This window comes from Choloepus didactylus, chromosome 3 (genome assembly GCF_015220235.1).
Source record: "Choloepus didactylus isolate mChoDid1 chromosome 3, mChoDid1.pri, whole genome shotgun sequence".
NCBI lineage: Eukaryota > Metazoa > Chordata > Mammalia > Pilosa > Megalonychidae > Choloepus > Choloepus didactylus.
In genome coordinates, this window is record NC_051309.1 from 5,535,026 (window position 1) to 5,547,781 (window position 12,756).

General features: G+C 58.7%; 1 protein-coding gene across 2 annotated transcripts in view; it reads right to left on the reverse strand.

The window, feature by feature from the left end:
• SORCS2 (sortilin related VPS10 domain containing receptor 2) overlaps positions 1-12,756 on the reverse strand; it is a 550,251-nt gene that overhangs the window by 185,705 nt on the left and 351,790 nt on the right. For both annotated transcript variants that reach the window (XM_037829330.1, XM_037829331.1), the window contains exon 3: positions 8,427-8,526. In XM_037829330.1, coding sequence (XP_037685258.1) covers positions 8,427-8,526 — 100 coding nt within the window. The remainder of the gene's footprint in view (positions 1-8,426; positions 8,527-12,756) is intronic.

Genomic DNA, 12,756 nt, shown 5'->3' on the forward strand with positions numbered 1-12,756 from the left:
AAAATAGACATTTGCTGCTGCATTGAGAGGAAGTAGAAAGGGAGTTTGAGATTTAAAAAAGATGTTTTAAAATGTGTTTCTTAAAGTCTAAAATAAGGCATGATGCTCTTAACAGAAAAGTGAGAAGACATGCAGAAACAGCAAGATGGGGTCAGGGCCTGTCTCCGCAGACGCTGGTGGGTGCAGGGATGGGGGTGCTCTTGCTTGCCTCCCCGGCTTTGGCCACAGCATCTGGTTTGCTTGGTTTGCGGCACTGTTTTCCCCCCATCCGTGCGGGTTGGGTGGCTGACCGCGCCCCACAGAAAGCACGAGACCCAGGCCTGGCCCGGCAGAGCCTCCACTCTCTCTGGCCACAGTGACAGCTCCAGGAATGGGGCATCCGCCCCAAGGCAGGCCGGCAGGGGCCCTCCCCGGGACCTGGGCTGAAATTATTCAGGAAAGAACCTCACTCCTTCTGAGGCCACTGGTGCCAAGGAGCATGTGTGCCTGAGGTTGCCAGGGGTTGTCTTTTCCACCAAAGGGCAAGAGTGTGCCTGAGGCTGAAGCCAGCCCAGGGAGGGTGGAGCCGCAAGCTGGAGAGACACTGGGCCCTGACGCCACTGTGGGAGGCCCTGGATAGAGCCTGAAGGGGGCTCTACCCCTGGACTCTACGATTACATCACCCATTCTTGTTTGAGGGAGTTTGAGCTGGTTTTATGTCCCTTGCAACTGAGTGAGTCCTGATTTTATAGCATGGCATTGTTGGGCACTGATTTGATGGCCGATTTGTCACAGGAAAACAAATATAACACAGAATGCTAGAAACCAGAAGGACACTCAAAGGGCACGTACGGACGGCCGCTATAGGATGGGGGTGCTGCCACCCACCCCTCTGCACCCAAGGCCTTTCCCACCGAGCTAGCAGGGTCTCAGATCCCTCCCGTCCCATCCTCCACGGAGCTACGGCTAATCCGGTACAGGTGGTAGACAGTGACAAAACCTATTTTCAACCAACCCTAGATATGGTGGAGCTCCAGGGAGGTGATGTGGCCTGTCCCCACTCTTCCCGCTAATCCATGTCCAAGTCCACAAGGCTGCACATGCCGTTGACTTCCGAGTCCCTAGTTGCATAGTGTCCTGTAGGTGTTGGCAGGCCTGGTTCCGTCTCGGGGCCGCTGGGAAGAGTCCTGTTCCTTGTCTTTTCCGGCTCATGGAGCCACCTGCATACCTTGGCTTGTGGCCCCTCCTCTATCTTCAAAGCCAGTGAGAGCGTCGGGCACAGTCCCTTCCGCCACGTCAGGGGGTGTCTTCCCCGGCCCTGGGGGCTGGGGTAGGGCCATCTTCAGGGACCATTCCTTGTTCTACCGGTGAGAGTGGTGGGGAGTCATCACTCTGTCCCATCTAGGAGAGGGACAGTCCACCCTGCGGTCCACCCACTGACCTCGCAGAATGAAGCTGCTGATCTTCGGGGCCACATGACATGCCGTCCTCCACGGTGGGTCCGTGTTCCTGCCCAGCAGAGGATGTTGTCGTTTATCGTTTACATGTGCTGAGGGGCAGCCAGGTTCCCGTCGTGGAGATGGAGGCCGCAGACAGGCCGGAAGGGGGCAGGACCCCATGTGAAGGGCGAGGGGCCCCTCCCAGTGCAGGGCCCCCCCGAGGGCGGTGGGCGAGGCATGGAGCACGCACACACTCAGGACGCCAAGAACAGGGAGTGAAGGCACCGAGACAGGGCCTCTGCTCGCCATCAGCCGGCCCAGGGTCCAAGCAGGGTCCCTTAGCGGGTCTCATTGTCCCCACCTCGGGGGCCCTGAAGGGAGGGGGCACAGCTGATTTCCCCTGAATAGGGAGCCCGGCTTTCAGCAAGGGGGTGTACTTGTGATCCAGCGAGGGCAGACGGGCACCTGGCCTTCCCAGGGCCGGCAGTGACGGTGATGCTGACGGTTGTGGTAGGGAAGAGGTGGGCTTGGGCCCCAGGGAGACGTGAGTTCAAATCCCACCCACAACCAGGCACCTTGTAATCTGGGTCCCCAGGTCAGGGATCCCCGGTGAGCGTTCCTACTGCGCTGGCTGTGAACCCTGCCTTGGGGGGTAAGAGGACCCCCTGATTTAGCTGACCGTCCCCCTTGCTCCCTCCGGCCTCAACAGATGGCACACATGATCTCGTGCCGCCCAGCCCAGCGTCCGGCGCGTGGTGGGTCTCCATGGGCACTGTGGAAAGGGGCCCGAGCTTCCCAGCACCTGGGTGCCCCACGGTGGCCTTTCTCCACTGTATTTACTGTTTGTTTGTGGTCTCCTCGGGGCGTTAGATTCTGCACCATCCGCGGAAGAGACAGGAAACCCACAGTCTCTTTCTCTCTGTGTTATTAGTTCCAAAGGCAAGAGGCCCCAGGAGACTTGTTTTCTGAGGAGCTCGGGGTTTTTCCCCTTTCTCTCCCTCTGTCCTACAATAACTTGCCAACACTAAGAGGGAATAATTTTCCAAGCATGGGGCTGGCGATTCATGGGGTTCACGGAAGACCTGTATACCCATAGGCCCGATGGAGCTGGGTTTCTCCGTGACAAGAGAGGACGGCGCTACTGAGGGAAACAGAGGACAAGCCGATGGAAAGGCGAGGCCAGTTAGCCCCCGCTGTATGCCCAGGCCTCCACAGGGCCCCTGGGCTCCTCCTCCCACGGGGCGGGACCTCCAAGGGCCTGGGCCGACTCTGAGCCAGGGAGGCCCCGGGAGCGTCATTGGTGGTGGTGGTGGGGGTTGGGGGGTTCCATCAGCCCAGGGGCTCCCAGGGCCTTTCCGCCATCTGCATTACCTCCCAGCAGCCGGAGGGCACCAGACCCCCTGCCCTTCCTGCCGCCTCTTCTGGGCAAAGGCTGACCAGGGAAAGAGGCCGGGAAGGCCTGTCACACGTAGGGGAAGTGCCCCTGAGTCCTCCAATAGAACCCAGAGCAGCTGCTGCCGACCCTATCTGAGCTCACCCCAAATACCCCAAGGGTCTCCTGGGAGTTGTCCTGTCCCAGCCCTTCATCTTCTCCCCAAGGCCCACTGCCCCTCCACTGCTGCCCCCTCAGGGAGCTGCTCCCATCCACCTGTGGCTCACGCCAGAAGGCCAGGGATTGGCTTTGGCTCCCCTCTTGATCGTCAAATCCACAAAATGTCTCTTAGCCCTGCATGTCCCTACCCACCCAGGTTCACACTCGTCTCCCACTTGCACATCTGCAACAGCCTCCTCACAGGTGTCAGGGGCAGCACAGATGCTCATCTGATCGATAGCTGTTGAATGAATAAATGGCTAGTGGCTGGTGGCTGAATGGATGGATGGATGCTGGATGGATGGATGGATGGATGGACGGATGGATGGATGAATAGGAGGATGGATGGATGGATGGATGGATGGACAGATGGATGGATGAATGGGTGGATGGATGGATGGATGGATGAATGGGTGGATGGATGGATGGAGGGATGGCTAGGACACTGCTTTCCAAGTGTGGTCTGCAGACTGATGCACTCCCTCGGCAGGGGAAGCAGGGGGCTATATGTTTGAACTATGCAGAGGATCCTGGTGTCCACTGAATCGTGAGGAGCCCCAGCTCAGGGGAAGCAGCCAGTTTGATGGAGAGGTCTGGTGCCTCAGGGCCCCTACCAGGGATGCTTGAGGAGCCACTGGCAACCAAAGAGCTGGATTTTCCCCCTCCGGTGGCCCACCCACATCTTACCCAGGGATCATACTCCTTCAATTTGCAAGCATGCAGCAACACAAGCATCCGGTTCGAAAAAATTGACAGCAGAAATGAAAATCAGCAAGATGTCCCTGCCTCCCACCTGCCCTGGAGAACAGCACTGTTCCTGCCCAGCCTCAGCTCTCGGGGGGCCCCATGGGCTGTGGAGGAAGTGCACTCTGTGCCCTGCTCTGAGTGATTTCTCATGTGGGGGCAGCCCCATGATGGCCTGGGTCCCAAGTTGGAAAGTGTTAGCCCTCAAAGCACAGGAGCAGATTCTGGGCCTTGCAGGGATGTTCCCTGGGCCTCATGAGCCCCTCAGCATGGCACTGAGGGGGTCCCACAAAATGCACAGGCGGCCAGACTGCAACACTGGCTGCTGTGCTCATAGACGGAGCTCGGGGGTCTGGAGACCACCTCCCTCAGGTGCTCTCTGAGCAGGCAGGAGGGGTCCACAGGGGGTGATGTCCCCGAGACCTGGGCTAACCTGGCTACAGTGTGGGGCCCACATACCTGATGCCCTGCTCAGCCCCAGAATGAGGAGGGCCAAGGGATCAGGTGGGCAGCTGCTGGGGGGAGACGGCAACACCTTAGGGGCTGGGCATCAGGTTCACATGACAGAAGGCAGGGGTCTGAGGATGGGAGGGGGAGGGAAAGGGAGGAGGGAGACAGAGACCGGGAGATGGAGAGAAACAGAGACAGCGAGAGAGAGGCAGAGAAGGCGGGAGAGAGAGACAGAGGGAAGGAGAGAGAAAAAGAGGCAGAGAGGAGCCTGGAGTCTGCGTGGGATGAAAGCCTGCAGGGCCGACATGTGGAGCAGAAGGAGACGGAGATGAAGCAGCCCCGTCCTCCGGGGTCTATCCTCAGCCCCTCCTCCTGAGCCTCTCCTCACCCCATCCTCTTGAGGTTCTGAGAACTTGGGAATAGGCAGCACAGGATTTTAACTCGGCTCCTCTGGCTCCAAGACCTGCACCCTTTGCCTTGGCCCCTGCCCCCGGGAGGAGAGGGACCTGGTGACCCCAGCTGTTCAAGGTCAGTGCAGCGGGGTTCACTGGCAGAATCACTTGGGCCTGTGTGCAAATCCTGACTCAGCCACCCACTGACCCTGCCCCCTGGGGGAAGCTCCCTGACCGGCCGGAGCCTCTCGTCCTCATCGGCAGGTGGCCCAGGGACCATCCCCCATGGGATGGAGACGGCTCACGGACAGCCCCGAACACCAGCCTGACCTCCAAGGGTCTCCAGGGACAGCGGCCACCCCTCACCACGTCCACGCCCTGCCCCTTCCCAGCAGACGTTTTGCTTTCTGTGATGCTCCGAGCTTCTTGACAGATTTCAGTTTGATTAATTGCACAATCTGGACTACTTGGCAGTGGCTTAAAAGGACTCGGATGAGTGAGAGGAATGAATGAATAAATGAAGTGAAGTAGGTACCGTCCTAGCCGTGAACTCTCAAATCAGGAGTGTCAGGTCCGTGGCAGGGGGCTGGGGGTCCCAGAGCTTAAAGGTGGACAGTCAGTTTGACATAAAGATATTTTTGGTGGCAGTGTGTGTGTGTGATTTTAACATTCAAACCAACACAGGTAGATAAGGGAATAAAACGAAAATTCACATGACTTTTTAATATAAAATGTGACACTTAAATGCAACTCCATGCCTGGGCAGCCCCTTTGGGCTGGACCTTCACACACTGTCCCTGCACTGGGGCGTCCCTGCAGCCGAGTCAGAAATGCATGGTCAACCCAAAGCAAATGCGTGCACTGCAGGTGGCAGGGGAGGCCTGGTATGGGGGTGTCCAGGGGTCACCACATCCCCCAGCTCACCGGCCTGCTGTGACCACCCTAGCTGCCCCATCTGTGGGCTTCAAGACACGAGAGTTCTGATTACTCTGCAGGCAAGATGAAAAATAAAAGGGAATTAATTTTGCAAGACAGGTTGCAAAGCAGTCTCCTAAGAAGCTATAAAGTGCTGCGCGGCCTGTAATTGTTGCTAAATGGACTCCTAATAGCATTCTTGTCTTCCTGAAAAACCCATCCATTACCCAGTAACAGAGGGGACGCAGTGCAGGGCCCTCTCGCGCAGGTCTGCAGTGAGGGTCTGATCCTGGGGGGCACACGGCCACCCGGGGTAAAGCCTCTCCTGGCCGGGGGCCCCCGGAGGCCCCTTTCCCGGCCAGTTTTGAGAGGGACCACTTCATTCCTTCCAAACCAAGCAACAGGAGAGGCTCAGTTTCTCAGGGCCCGTCGGACCCTGAAAAGTTCTAGAAGGTTAGATTCGTATGTCCAGTTAGCCTCTGCACCCCAGTGCCTGGCCAGGGTCCCAGCACATAACTGACACTTGAATTCGCTGCCTGCAGGATTGGATGAAGGTTCGTCCCCCAAAGCCTGAAGTGGGCACAGCGGGGACGCTATCTGGGCCAGTGGACAGCGCAACTGAAGGTATTGGGAGGGAGCTCGAGACCTTGCAGAGAAGGCCAGTCTCATGGACAGATGGAGCAGGGCCAGGCTCCTGCCCACAAGGGTCTCTTTCCGAGCTCCTGCCCTCCCCCTACACAGCCCCTGGGGCAGACCAGGAGAGTCAGAACTTGGGTGCCTGGAGGGGCTCTGGAGGAGCTTCAGTTCAACCTCCTCATCTTACAGGTGGGGAAACTGAGGCCCAGAAAGGAAGTAAGATCCGCCCAAAGTCACCCAGCCCAGCAGCAGACAGACCAGTTTATTCCTATACAGACAATGAAACTGAGGCACAGAGAGATTAGGTAACTCGTCCGTGACTGCACAGCTAGTGATGGAGGACTGCAGGCCCAGGCCCGGGTCCCTGCCCTCTGCTCTGCCCGGCCCCAGTGGCTGTTCACTGCATGGCCTCCCCGGCCCTCGGTCATGGGTGCTGCCGGCCACGCCCTTCCAGGGGAGTAGGTCAGCTCCCAGCTCCACTTGGCAGGCAGCCATCCACGCCTCGTCACTCCTGAGAGGCAACGAGCTTGTTTCCGCAGCCTCACGGTGTCAGGATGGCTGCAGGGAAGCACGCGCTGCCTGGTGAGTTCGGGTACACAAGTTGCTGCCCTTTGGTTCCCCATCACTAGTAACAGAGAGGTGTGGGCTGCCCACGGGAGCAGGTAGCCGCCTGGTGGGGCCTGGGGCGCAGGGCTGGCTGGGGATGAGGCCTGCAGGGACCACCACTCCTGGCCTCCAAGTCATGGATGGCCACGAACAAGACAGTCTCTGGGCTTCTTTGAGGGATCCGGAATCCCGGGCTCATCCTTCTGTGCAGACGGAGGAGGCATGAGCTGTGCCCCGAACAGGGGTGGGGACAGCTTGCAGAGCAGGTGGGCTGAGAACGCAGAGGAAGCTGCAGGTTTGGGGGCTGGGTCACTAGTCACTCGCTCCACAAGAAGAAGCTTCAGCTTTGGAGTCGGAGGAAGTGGGGTTCAAATCCCACCCGGAGTTGTGGGGTGGCAGAAGTCTTAACTTCTGCCTCAGTTTTCTGCCCTGGAAATGGGACAATAGCAGCTCCTGCCTTATGAGGCCAAGTGAGAGCACAGGTGTGGAGGCCGAGGAGGGGTATCGAAGGGGACGGGGGCTGCATAAGACCAACCCACCCCCACTGCCTTCACTCCTGAGACCCTCTTCTCCAGGCAGGTGCCCAAGTCCTCAGTCCACCCCCCTGCATCCAGGTCTGTCACTCAGGAAGCTGTGACAAGCCGTAGAAGTCACATTTGAGAGAGAGAAAAAGACCCACTCTGTAAAGTGTCACGCCTTTAAAAACTGCAGCTGAGACCAGCCGGACAGCCCCCAGCAGATGGCAAGACCCCACATCCCAGACCCTACATCCCAGCCAACCACCTCTGGCTCTGCAGAACTCCAAGTTCAAGAACACAGATTCCTCCAGGCCCACTAATCTGCCGTCTGCATAACCGTGAAATCCCTCGAGCACCACCACCACGGCGAGCCCCCTTCCCAGATGCTCAAGGGGTACACAGAGGGTTCCTGGGCTCCGAGCTGCTTGGGGCTTTCCTTTGCAATCACCCTCAGAGCAGCCCCTGTGCCTGTGTGTAGGGCCACGGGCCGGGCACCCAAGCCCTGCCTTCCCGACTCACAGGGCAACAGGCGGGTCCACTCCCATCTTCATATGGGGAAACCGAGGCCCAGAGACGTGAGCAGGACTCGAACCCAGGTCGGCCTGACTCCCCGTCTGGGACGCTGAGCTGCTTCTCAGTGCACGGGGTGAGCACACGGCAGGCAGCCTCCCTTGGCTGCCGCCTCTGACCTCCCCCTGGGTGAAGAGGTGGGCCTGGGACGGACCACAGCGAACCCAGCAGGGTGGGCGGCTTGGAGTGCCAAGTCCCCTACTCCACAGCCACCAGGGAGGGAATTAGCAACCAGGCCTCGGACCACGGAAACGGGAAATGCAGCTCGGATGAAAACTGCAAACCAAATCCAGCCAAATAAACCCAAACGCCCTTCGGAAGAACGCAGCAGCCCGTCATCGCCTTCCCACGGGATTCTTTCCCGCCTGACACGGGCCCTCGGCTCCTCCTGGCTGGGCCCGATGGGCGCTGCATCCTGGAGAAGACGCACAGCCTTTCTCCCAAGGCGAGCTGGCCCTTAAAACACGGGTCAGAACGGTGTAGGGCGGAGCTGGAAGGCGCCGGTGGGGAGCTGGGCGGTCCACGCCCCCACCAGGGAGCAGGAAGCAGGCCTGGGGTCGGGGGCGCCCGCGGACACGGCACCCACCTTCCTCTTGTTGGTCGGACAAATGTAGAAGTTGTCGATGACGGTGGTGATGCCCGGCTGGAGGGTGAGTTTGGTGTAGGATGTCCCGAAATCAGAAGACCTGGGGGAACAGGACAACAGGCGTCAGCAGTGTCCCCCTCCAGGTGACGTATAGTTAGCACAGGGGGCTACAGGGGCCTCCACAGACCCCTCCCACTCGGTCCCCCTTGTCCCCCCAGGAGATGTGTGCCCTGGATGACAGGTGGGGAGATCTGGGCTCCCTCTAGAAGGTTGAGGCTTCACTCATGTCTGGAGCTGGGATTCGAGCCCAGGTCCTCCCGGTTCCCAGTCCCAGCCCGTCTCCCGCTCCGGGGACACCCCCTCCTGGGAGCTCCCCCGATCTCCCGCCCTGCCCCAGGTTTAGGTCGGCCCTCACGTGAGAGCGCTGTCTCCTCGCTTGCAGAGGTCTCTTGTGCGCCAGGCACGTGGTCCTGCAGCAGCCCTGAAAGGCACCCGTCACTGTGCCCATTTCCCAGATGGAAAGAATGAGGCTCAAGCCGTAAAAAGGCAGGCAGGCCTGTGGCATGCTTTGGGGTGCATGAACCCAGAAACCATTGTGCTGGTAAAACAGGCTGGATGGAAATATTATACGGTTCCTGTGACAGAAAACACCTAGAATGGCAAATGCACAGACAGAACGTGGACTGGAGGCTCCTGCGGGACACTGTTATCGAGTTCCGACTTGGCGGGCCTGGGCCAGGGGAACTGATCAGCCCCTAAGAAAGGTAGTGGGGCACGGGTGGTAGCGCCCTCCACGGCCCCCCGGGCCTGAGAAAGTGGAGCCGAATGCAGGCCCCATTTCCTCACCCCAAAGTACAACCGTTGGGGAGGGCTTGCCGGAGAAAACCCCCCCATGCCTTACCCGCACCCTCCACCCTCTTCGTTACCGGAGCAACTCCTGCCCCTTTTCAATCAACCTCCGCGCCCTCTCAGAACCAATCCAAGCCTTCAACCCCTACAGCTACCCCGCCCTCTAAACCGCCCGATATAAGCTTGTACTCTCCCCTAATAAACTCTCTTGGCTTCCTCACCCTCAAAGAAACGTGTCCCGCCTGTTTCTTCTCGCCGCCCTCCACACCTTGCACGCCACCGCCAGGGACCTGGCCAAGTCCCCCGCCTCGCCCTCGCCTCCGGGAAAGAGCCCCCGCCGCCGGTACCCTCCGAGCAACGCCGAGAGCCGAGGGTTCAGCAACCGGCCGCCTCCCCCCCCAACGCAGTAGACGCGACCGCAACTGGCGCCCAACGTGGGGCTCGAACCCACGACCCTGGGATTAAAAGTCCTCTCCACGCAGCGGTCCAGTAAACCACCCGCTCGCCCGGACGCCTCTCCAACTCCCCTTCTCCTCGCCTGCAAGGTAAGGGCCGCCTCTCCCTCGCCGCCCCGCGGAGCCGCCTCTCCCTCGCCGCTCCACGTCCGGAGCCGCCTCTCCCTCGCAGCTCCGCGCCCGGGCCGCTCCTCCCTTCCCGAATTAACCCGGCTATTGCCCCCGACTACCTTTCGTCTTCTCTTCCTATGTCCCCCATTCCTCCTGACACTCTTCCTCCAAACACTCTCCCTCTTCCCCTCCATTACTTTGCTGTAGTCCTTTGTGTCTTTGTTTCTTTGTTTGGCGCCGTGTGCCTCTTTGCAACCGCCTCCCCAGACTGCTCCCACTACCAGAGGGCCCTGCTTTCTGCTCTCGCCGTCTCCTTCGGCCTCGCGGCCACGGTTTACCTCATTCTCTTTGCTCAGAAATCAACACCCCCCTCCTTTTCTTTTAATGCCTCTGAACTGTTTCTTCCCGAAACCTTTCCCCCGCCAATAGCAATTCTGGTAGTTCTAGAAGGGGAGGCTGAGTTAGAGTTCGCAGTAACAAAAGTCTAGACCAGTATTACATGTGCCCATCCTCAAATCCTGGAAAATCGTACTGCAATTCCCCCAACGAGTACTACTGTGCATACTGGGGGTGTAAAACATTAGCCACTAATTGAAAGCCTCCTGTTCCTAATCAATACCTTACCTTAAAGTGGGCCCCTACAGGGTGCAAACTCCCTACAGTTAACTGGCTCGGCCAAGAAAGCGAGGGATCCTGCACACATCTTAATCTTACAGTGCAGCTCCCCACTGATCCCTCCTGGTTACTCGGTCGAACTTGGGGCTTCAGAATCTATGAGAAAGGAGCCAACCAAGGATCACTTATTCTCATAAAAAAGGAGGCTGTAAGCCAACCATGCCAAAATACTGCATTAAAAACACCCTCTAGCATAGGTCCCAACCAAGTCCTTAACCCCCTTTTTCCACAGCCCTCCAGCCGCACCTCAGCTCCAACCAGCCGCACCTCAGCTGCAAACAACGCATCGCCAACCCCACCACCCCAACCTTTCCTACCCCCCTCTCGTTACTCCTCTCCCTTCCTCGGCCTTATCCAAGCAGCCTTCACCTCAGTGAATTCCTCCAACCCCAATCTTACCTCCTCCTGCTGGCTTTGCCTCTCCACCTCCTCCTCCCTGTATGAGCCCGTCGCCTCCAACCTTTCCTTTTCAGAAAATACAGAAAATAGCCCCTCGGAATGCAATTGGAATACCTCTGCCGTCCCCCTAACCTTTCATTCAGTCTCCTCCACAGGAAAATGCATCCGCCCTCGCTCAAGTAACTCTCCCAACCTCACAGCTTGTGCCAACTAGTCATCTCCCAGCAGCTCTGCCAAATTTCTTATTCCTCACAACTCCTCCCTATGGCTCTGCTCCTCTACAGGACTTACCCCCTGCCTTAACGTGCAGACCCTCAATACAACTCATGAAACTTGCCTCCTAATTGTCCTTATCCCCAGGGTCCTATACCACAGCGAGGAAGACTTCTTCCTCCACCTGGAAAGAACTGCAGCTCCTGCCACTCTGCAAAAGCGAGAGCCCATCACCGCCCTCACAATTGCCTCCCTCCTAGGTCTTGTAGGCGCTGGCACCGGAATCGCTGCATTAGCCAGTCAAGGCTCCGCCCTAACTCACCTCCGGGCGGCTGTTGACGAGGACATTCGTCACCTACAAAACGCTATTTCCCATCTTAAAAATTCTGTCAACTCCCTCTCTGAGGTCGTGCTCCAAAACCGCCGAGGTCTCGACCTTCTTCTCCTCAAAGAAGGAGGCCTTTGCGCCGCCCTAGGAGAAGAGTGCTGTGTATATGCCAATTCCACAGGTCTCGCCGAGGACAGCCTAAAGAAGGTCCGAGAGGGACTAGAACAACGCAAAAGGGACCGTGAAGCCACCAGCTATTGGTCCCACATCTTTACCCCCCTCCTCCCATACCTCCTCCCTCTCCTCGGCCCCCTACTAATGATTATTCTAGCTCTCACCCTAGGGCCCTGCATTATCCGCAGAATTGTCCAGCTTGCTAAGAACCAAGCCAATGCTGTCTTCTCATCATTTGTGCAAGTCCAGTATCAACAACTTGCCTCCACTGAAGAAGCTGACCCTCCGCAGCGTCGCCACCCTCATCCATCCCGCAAGCAGCGAGGCCCCTCTCGAACGCCCGGGCGCCACACCAACGTCGAGCTCCAGCCTCTCTAACTACCATCTACCCCTATCCCTTCCCCCACCTCCCCTTTCCCTCATCCCTTGGCGGATCTCTCCGGTAAGCTTCTTCCTCTAATTAGAAAAGAAGGGGGAAATGCGGGACACTGTTATCGAGTTCCGACTTGGCGGGCCTGGGCCAGGGGAACTGATCAGCCCCTAGGAAAGGTAGTGGGGCATGGGTGGTAGCGCCCTCCACGGCCCCCCGGGCCTGAGAAAGTGGAGCCGAATGCAGGCCCCATTTCCTCACCCCAAAGTACAACCGTTGGGGAGGGCTTGCCGGAGAAAACCCCCCCATGCCTTACCCGCACCCTCCACCCTCTTCGTTACCGGAGCAACTCCTGCCCCTTTTCAATCAACCTCCGCGCCCTCTCAGAACCAATCCAAGCCTTTAACCTCTACAGCTACCCCGCCCTCTATACCTCCCGATATAAGCTTGTACTCTCCCCTAATAAACTCTCTTGGCTTCTTCACCCTCAAAGAAACGTGTCCCGCCTGTTCCTTCTCGCCGCCCTCCACACCTTGCACGCCTCCGCCGGGGACTGGGCCCAGTCCCCCGCCTCGCCCTCGCCTCCGGGAAAGAGCCCCCGCCGCCGGTACCCTCCGAGCAATCCCGAGAGCCGAGGGTTCAGCAACCGGCCGCCTCCCCGCCCCGACGCAGTAGACGCGACCGCAGGCTCCCAGGGCCAGCGGCACGGGGACAGGGAGTTATTGCTCGATGGGTGCAGAGTTTCTGTTTGGGGAA